General features: G+C 33.6%; 1 protein-coding gene across 1 annotated transcript; it reads left to right on the top strand.

Moving 5' to 3' along the window:
* Positions 1-755: 755 nt before the first annotated feature.
* On the top strand, positions 756-3,874 carry LOC149195101 (cytochrome P450 704C1-like). Its single transcript, XM_089408221.1, has 6 exons — positions 756-1,290; positions 1,457-1,672; positions 2,104-2,391; positions 2,541-2,885; positions 3,217-3,417; positions 3,513-3,874. Exons 1-6 carry the CDS (start codon positions 994-996, stop codon positions 3,699-3,701), a joined length of 1,536 nt encoding a protein of 511 aa, XP_089264347.1. The 5' UTR covers positions 756-993; the 3' UTR covers positions 3,702-3,874.
* The last annotated feature ends 5,252 nt before the right edge of the window (positions 3,875-9,126 follow it).

Genomic DNA, 9,126 nt, shown 5'->3' with positions numbered 1-9,126 from the left:
GTATTGATTTTACAATGTAATGCTATATATAGATATAACTTTAATAAGAAGAAACTAATTAATTATATAAAATAAATAGAAATCATAATAAGAGAGTTAAATAATTATGTAAAATAATTTTGTATTGATTTTTACAATGTAATGATATATATATATAGATATAATTTTTATATAGATAATGTATAACATTATTATTATTTGATTTTTTATGTTATTAGAAAAATTAATATTTATTGATTATTTTAAATAAAGATATAATCAATAAAACCAAATAAAACCAAATAATGAATTGGATAAATTCTATTTATTATTTATGTCTTGAAATTGTTTTTTTTTTGGCTAAATACTAATCTTCTTTGGACATAAAGAAACAAGTTAAAAGTCCAAGACCGAGAGGCATCTGACCTGAGTGAAAGTTTGGCCCCCTTACTAACCACCAGCTGGTTATCACATGTGACATGGTTTCATGTGTGGTTTTCCTTTAATAAAGGTGACTAATCATTTAAGTATAATAGCTCGAGATAACTATTATCACAGCTGGTTTGACAACTAAATTATGATAAATTTTCCCACTATATAAAAAATAAAAATAAATTATATCTCATATCTAATTGCAACTAATAACCCTATTAAACGGATCGTGCAAAGTACTTTTCCAAACCAGCTATATTATTATTAAATGGATCGTGCAAAGTACTTTTCCAAACCAACCATATCATTACGCAAATTACTTTTCCAAACCCTGAATGGCTCTGGTAAAAATCTTAAGAGCTCCTTTGTCCTAGCTATAGTATGCTGTTTGGAACACTGAATTCCGACAACAGCTAAAAAAATTCAGGCTGATGACCGTTGTGATGTAGGCTGCATCTAAAGAAAAACACACGGGAAGCGAGAGCATGCTGATCGCCTCCTTCTATAAGAACACCCTTTTGTAGACGTCCATAACATGTACTTGCAAATTGACTCATTTGCCTGGAATTTCGCTGCGGATTAATGGCTCCCCACCAATTAAGCATGGAGTATGGAGCAGCAGCTATAACTCTGGCAACTGTACTGCTGCTGATGATTCTACTCAAAATGAAACGCAGGAATGGAGACCTATATCCACCAGTGGCTGGCACTATGGTGAATGCCATTTTCAATTTTAATCGCTTACATGATTTTCTGGCTCATCACCACAAGCGCTATAAAACTTACGCAATAGCTTATCCTACCTTCAGTTACGTTTGTACCACTGAGCCTGCAAATGTGGAGCACATGCTCAGATCTAATTTTCCAAACTATGTCAAGGTTTAGCTCTTACTATATAATTTGTTTACCACAGTAGCTCTCAGTTTATTTTTTCCTATATTTTTTTTAATCACAGTAGCTCTTACTATATTCTTTTCACTATATTATCTATTGCTTCCTAGAGATCAGACTGTAATATATCATAATTTGCCTGTTCGTTTGAAAGGGAAAGTTCAACCAGGAAATTGTGGAAGACATTTTGGGGGATGGTATTTTCAGCGTGGATGGAGAACAATGGCGAAAACAACGCAAGTTGGCTAGTTTAGATTTCTCCACCAGAATTTTGAGGGAGTTCAACAGTGTTGTTTTCCGAGAGAATGCAGTGAAACTTTCCAAAGTTCTACTCGAAGCGTGTAAAGCAGAACAAACGGTAGAGATGCAGGTAGCTTAAATCCTCCACATATATCATCATCTGTAAAATCTTGAGCTACAATTGCATTTCCTGTTTTCTCTTGTTCCTCTTGCACTTATTTTAGCGGAGCAGATAATTGGAAAAGAGAGACGTTGCACTTATTTTAACGGATAATTGGAAAAGAGAGACGTTGTAATGATGGTTGAGGGAAACGTAACTCATATAAAGCAGTACATTTTGGTCATTTTCATAAGAAACAGTTATTGCGAGAAAGCATTTAGATTCCATATATTGTCCCATTTTTATTTTTTCCCACCCATACCAGTTGGAATAATAATACCCAATTGTTATGGAGAATACCATTACCTATTCTTATGGGGAAAAAAGTAACTAAGATAGCAGAGTAAATAATCATGCTAGGAATTGACAGTGCCGATACTCTGATGGATGAATGTCAATAGGATCTCTTACTAAGGTTAACAATGGATTCAATCTGCAAAGTGGCCTTTGGGATCGAGGTGAACAGCTTAACAAATTCTAACTCTGGAGCAGAGGCATCTTTCGCAAAGGATTTTGAGACTGCAAATACTATGCTATTGTGGCGTTATTTTGACATTACTTGGAAACTAAAAAGATATTTCAACATTTGGTCAGAGGCTACCTTCAAGAAAAGCATGAAAAAGGTGGATGATTTTGTCTACAAGCTCATTCAGAGCAGAAGACATGAGATATTTGTGCAAAATAACTATGTAAGAGAATACCCTCCCCAGTTCTAGTCTTGAATTGAACCAAATCTCACAAGTGAATGCTTGATTTTCCTTTTCTACATATTCACTGTGTGCTAGTGCTGGTACTCATGACCTTGTTTCTCTGTCTCTGGCTTCAAAAATATTTACAGGAAAAACCAGACTTACTGTCTCGCTTTATTTCATCAACTGAGAAGATTCCAGAGATTGACTCTGACAGGTATCTGCGCGATATTGTTCTGAATTTCATTATAGCTGGGCGGGACACAATTGCAGTTACCCTTTGTTGGTTCTTTCACTCGCTTTGCAAAAGCCCAGATGTTGAAAAACGGATTCTTCAAGAAGTTCATGACCTGATCAAGGTTAATGAATGTGTGTCCATGGAAGAATCTTTAACTATGTTTTCTGAAAGCTTGACACATACAGTATTGGATAAGATGCACTACCTTCATGCGGCTTTATCGGAGACCTTGCGCTTATACCCTGCTGTTCCTGTGGTAAGACACTTGTATGTTTTGGTTGGCGTTTAGGTAAACTTAACATTCTGTCGAATGTCTATTTTCCATGAGCAATTGTATGGTGCTAAGCTTGTTTCTCCTCAACAAGATATCCCCTCTTCCAATTTTTCATTCTATGGAACAGAGGATTGGATATAATGCATGCATATTTACGTTGCTTCTTTGTGTTTGCCCAAACTATTTTCTCTCATGACAGAGATAAGTTTGAATATGAATTTTGGACTATAAAATACCATTTTAGTTTAGTTTAGTTCAGTTCAGTTGAAAGAACAAATAATATAGCTTATCAACAATTGAAAACATTTTGCAGAATGGGAAGTATGTAGTTTCTGACGATATCCTTCCAAATGGATTCAAAATCAAGAAAGGTGATATCATGTGCTATCTTCCTTATTCTATGGGAAGAATGACATATCTTTGGGGCAGCGACGCTGAGGAGTTTAAACCCGAAAGGTGGCTGAAGGATGGAATCTTTCAGCCTCAATCACCATTCAAATTCACTGCATTCCATGTAAGTGGGCCTGGTTTATGCATTGTAGTTAATATACTGAGAAAGATAACTTTGACCATGTTTCAAAATGGATAATTTTTATTTTTGGCTTGCAGGCAGGACCTCGCATTTGTCTTGGTAAAGATTTTGCGTACATGCAAATGAAGATTGTTGCTGCTGTCCTCATTAGTTTCTTCAAATTTGAAGCTGTTAAAGATATAGAAGTGAGATATCGTCCTTCATTCGGACTACATATGAATGAAGATGGACTAAATCTTCAAGTAAATCCTAGGTTAGCTTGGTGATCACAACTTTTACTTCCCAATAAGCGATGTACACTAAAACCTTTCATTAGTTGTATATAAATTGAAGTTTTTTTAACGAGAGGCATTTATTATAGAATCCAAAAGGATAGGACAGAGTGTAAATTATGCCATCTCATATAACTATGGGAGATGGAATTTCTTGTCTTATTTGTGGCAGAATGGTATAAAAAGTAAAAAAATTTAGAATACTTCCCAATAAGCGGTGTACACTAAAAGCTTTCATTTGTTGTATATAAATTGAAGGTTTTTTAACGAGAGGCATTTATTATAAAATCCAAAAGTGCTACGATAGAATGTAAATTATGCCATCTCACATAACTTTGGGAGATTGAATTTCTCGTCTTATTTGTGTGCATAATGGTATAAATTATTAATTAATTAATAATTGACGATATTGTTGAGATAATGATTGATTTTCACATTGAGACAATTTTTATCACAATGTGACGTTAAACCATGGTTGACCATGATTAACCAAGGTAGACCACCATTAATCATGGTTGACCATGATTAACCAAGGTAGACCACCATTAATCATGGTTGACCACGATTGATTTTATAAAACATGGTTGACCAAAGTTGACCATGATTGACCATGTTTGAGCATGGTTGACAATGATTATCATATTGAGACAATCCTTGTCATAATGTGATGTTGGGCTATGGTTGAGACAATGAATGATTTTCATATTGAGACAATCTTTGTCAAAATGTGGCATTGGACCATGGTTGAACATGGTTGAATAATATTAAACCCAAGGGACTAATATTATAAACCCAAGGTATATAAACCCTAAGATAAATATTATTAAAACTAAAATAAACATGGTTGACCATGGTTGTTTTTCATACTGAAAGAATCCTTGTCACAATGGACATTAGGCTGTGGTTGACCATGCTTGTCCATGATTTATTTTCAAATCAACATAATCTTTGTCAGAATGTGACATTGGATCATGGTTGACAATGATTGATGTTATAAAACATGGTTGACCATGATAAATATTATTAACCCAAGGGAATAATAAACCCTAGGGACTAATACTAAAAACTCAAGTGATTATAAACCTAAGGGAAGAATAGTAGACACTGTGAATATGAACTGTTAGATTAATAAACCCAAGGGATTGGTATTATAAACCTACGGGAATAATAACTCAAGGGATAAAAATTATAAACCTAAGGTATATAAAACCTAAGATAAATATTATAAACCCTTAAATAAACATGTCTTACAATTGTTGACCATGGTTGATTTCCATATTGAGACATTCCTTGTCACAATGCAATGTTGGACCGTGGTTGACCAACTTGACTATGATTGATTTTCATATCGAGACAATATTTTTCACAATGAGACGTTGGACAATGGTTGACCATCATTCATTTTCATGTTGAGACAATCATTGTCACAATGCGACATTCAATCATGGTTGTCTATGATTGACTGTGGTTTACGATGATTGATATTATAACCCAAGGGAATAATATTAAACCCAATGGACAATATTATAAACCCAAGGTATATAAACCCGAACATAAATATTATAAACACTAAAATAAACATGGTCGACCATAGTCGATTTTCATTTTGAGACAATCCTTGTCATAATGCAACATTGGACCATGTTTGACCATGCTTAACCATGGTTTACCATGATTGACCATGGATGACAATGTTTGATTTAAATATAAACAATGGTTGAACATGGTTGACCATGATTGGTCACGGTTGATTATGGTTGACTTTGATTATCATATTGAAACAATATGTGTCATAATGTGATGTTGGACCATGGTTGAAACAATGATTGAATTTCATATTGAGGCAATCTTTGTCAGAATGCGACGTTGGAGCATGGTTGACCATGATTGATTTTATAAAATATGGTTGAAGATGGTTGACCATGATTGAATTTATAAAATATGGTTGATCATGGTTAACCATGATCGATATTATAAACCCAAGGGAGTAATAAACTGTAGCGATCAGTATTATAAACTCAAGAGATTAATAAACCCTAGGGATTAATACTAAAAACCCAAAGAATTATAAACCTAAGGGGACAATATTAAACCCCACGTATATGAACCGTTAGATTAATAAACCTAACGTATTGATATTATAAACCCAAGGGATAAAATTATAAACCCTAAGATAAATATTATAAACCCTAAAATAGACATGGTCGACCATGGTTTATTTCCATATTGAGACAATCCTCGTCACAATGCGAAGTTGGACCATGGTTGACCATGATTGATTTCCATATCTTGACAATCTTGTCACAATGCGATTTTGGACCATGGTTGATTTTCATTTTGAGGCAATCATTGTCAGAATGCGACATCTGACCATGGTTGAGCATGATTGATATTATAAAACCAAGGGATTTCTATTATAAATATAAGGGAATAATAAACCAAAGGGATTAATACTAAAACCTCAAGGGATTATGAACCCAGGGGACTAATATTATAAACCCAAGGTATATAAACCCAAAGATAAATATTATAAACACTAAAATAAACATGGTTGACCATGGTTGATTTTCGTATTGAGACAATCCTTGTCACGACACAACATTGGACCATAATTAACCATTCTTAACCATGGTTGATTTTCATATCAAAACAATCTTTGTCACAATGTGGCGCTTGAACATGATTGACCATGTTGACCATGGATGACAATTTTCGATTTTATAAAACATTGTTGAACATGGTTTACTAACGTTGACCACGATTGACCACGGTCAATCATGGTTGACCATGATTATCATATTGAAAAAATATTTTTCATTATGTGACATTGTACCATGGTTCAAACAATTATTATTTTTTATATTCAGACAATCCTTATCACAATGTGATGTAGGAGCATGCTTGACCATGATTGATTTTATAAAATATGGTTGACGATGATTGAATTTATAAAACATGGTTGACCATCGTTCTCCATGATCAATATTATAAAACCAAAGGAATAATAAACCCTAGGGACCGATATTATAAACCCAACACAATAATAAACCCTATGAACTAATACTAAAAACCCAAGGTATTATAAACCTAAGGGAATAATATTAAACCCTAGGAATATGAACTCTTTGTCACAATGTGGTGTAGGAGCATGTCTGACCATGGTTGACCATGATTGATATAATAAACCCAAGGAAATAATGAACCCAAGGGAATAATAAACCCTAGTGATTGATATTATAAACCCAACAGAATAATAAACTCAAGGGATCAATATTAAAACTCCAAGGGAATAATATTAAACCAAGGTTGACCATGATTGGCCATGGTTGACCATGGTTAACCATGATTATTATATTGAGACATTGTTTTTCAAAACACAACGTTGGAAAATGGTTGAGACAATGATTGATTTTCATATTGAGACAATTTTTGTCACAATGCGGCATTGGAACATAGATGACCATGATTAACCACGGTTCACGAGAATTCATTTTATAAAATATGGTTGACCATGTTTGACAATTATTGAACTTTATAAAACATGGGTGATCATGATTGATATTATAAACCCAAGGGAATAATAAACCCTAGGGATTAATACAAAAAACACAAGGGATCATAAGCCTAAGTTAATAATGTTAAACCCTAGGAATATGAATCCTTTGATTAATAAACCTAAGGGTTTGATATTATAAATCCAAGGGAATAATAAACTCTACGGATAAACATTATAAACCTAAGATATATAAATGCTAAAATAAATAATATAAACCCTAAAACAAACTTGGTTGACCATGGCTGATTTTGATATTGAGACAATTCTTGTCACAATGGAGCATTGGACCATGGTTACCCATGATTGATTTTCATGTCGAGATAATATTTGTCACAATGCGACAATTAACCATGATTGATCATTGTTGATTTTCATATAGAGACATTCGTTGTCAAAATGCAGTGTTAGACCATGGTTGACCATGATTAACCATCGTTGACAATATTCAATTTTATAAAAAATGGTTGACCATCATTGACCATAGCTGGCCGTGGTTGACCATGATTGTCCATGGTTGACCATCATAGGTGATCATGATGAAAGATATTTTAATCACAGTTGAGCATGATTGATGAAATTCAACCATGGCTAATCATGATTGACCATCCTTAACCATGGTTGAGGATGGTTGACCATAGTTTATTTTCATAGAAATAAATATAGAAATGAATAAACCAACGCATGGTTATAATGATTATAGTTTTCAATGCGTCTATGTTCTTTCCAACCTTAAATTAACCGTTCAACCCATTGAACACTTTGATCAACCTGCATAAATCTTCACTGGCTAATTCGTAGTTGTCACTCTACTTGGCCAGAGATACCCAACTTAATGTCAATGTCCATGGAAAATGGAGTTCCGGGTCGCTAGTTTGAATCCACCGGTGTGGTGAATCCGGCTACCCGACCAGAGTTTCTTGGCTCAACATCAAAGTTCGTGAAAAAGACATCCTTGGCCTCGAGTTCGAATCACAACAAAATCTATTGTTACTTCTCTGATTTTATTGACGATTTGCTTTTGTTTCGTTGGTTTCAAATATTATGGGAATTTAATAATGAATATTGAAATATATATATATATATATATATATATATATATATATATATATATATATATATATATATATATATATATATTAACATTTTAAAAATTTTAAATATATATTAAAGAGGATTTGGATATTGAATTTTCCAATTTACATATATTTTTGAACCACACTTGTTGGTTCGAAACGTGTCGACAAATGATTTATCTTGTGATTTATGCCAAATAATTTCTCTTAAAGTTGATATGGCATGAAAGAGGTGTTAGAAAAAAATTTAGGAAATTTAATTTTCGCGGAGGGGTAGAGAGTTGTGATTTTTGGGAAGCTACTTTCACGCAGCTAGCTTTGCACACTGAGGAGCTGATTTCGCGCAGCTACCTTCGCGCACTGCTAAGATAATTTCACAGACTTGGATTTTGTGGACCTGGATTTTGCAGATCTATTACAGAGACTCAAAGATGCAAAATTTACTCATGGAAAAAACTGAGAGTAAAACAAGATAAGGTTGGATAAACCCAATAAAAACTTAGTATTGAATTCTAAAACATGAAAATACATTCACATGAGGTTTCGGCTCATTCACCAAGTAAAAACAAATGTTTTATGGTGATTTACACTTACATGGAATAACACACCATAAAACACAATAACTGTTGTTTTCACGCGCCCACCAAAATTTGCTCCACCATTTTCTCCTCAGAGACTTGCACTCTCTTTTTTTTACTCTCTTACCCTCCAACATATTGCAAAATGAGTTTTACATTCATATATAAATTATCATACGATTTTACATTTAATTCATGACACAACAAAGTAA

The sequence above is a fragment of the Pinus tabuliformis genome, chromosome 2_2 (assembly GCF_031772625.1).
Source record: "Pinus tabuliformis cultivar Carrire ecotype Pingquan chromosome 2_2, CPIR1, whole genome shotgun sequence".
Lineage (NCBI taxonomy): Eukaryota > Viridiplantae > Streptophyta > Pinopsida > Pinales > Pinaceae > Pinus > Pinus tabuliformis.
This window is presented reverse-complemented; position numbering and strand designations above follow the sequence as displayed.

What these genes read in the sequence shown, in the direction of transcription:
- LOC149195101 (XM_089408221.1), top strand. Translation starts at nt 994, where the DNA reads ATGGCTCCCCACCAATTAAGCATGGAGTATGGAGCAGCAGCTATAACT. An exon ending in AACAAACGGTAGAGATGCAG is followed by an intron (nt 1,673 to 2,103) that starts GTAGCTTAAATC and finishes GAATGTCAATAG; the next exon opens with GATCTCTTACTAAGGTTAAC. An exon ending in TATTTGTGCAAAATAACTAT is followed by an intron (nt 2,392 to 2,540) that starts GTAAGAGAATAC and finishes AAATATTTACAG; the next exon opens with GAAAAACCAGACTTACTGTC.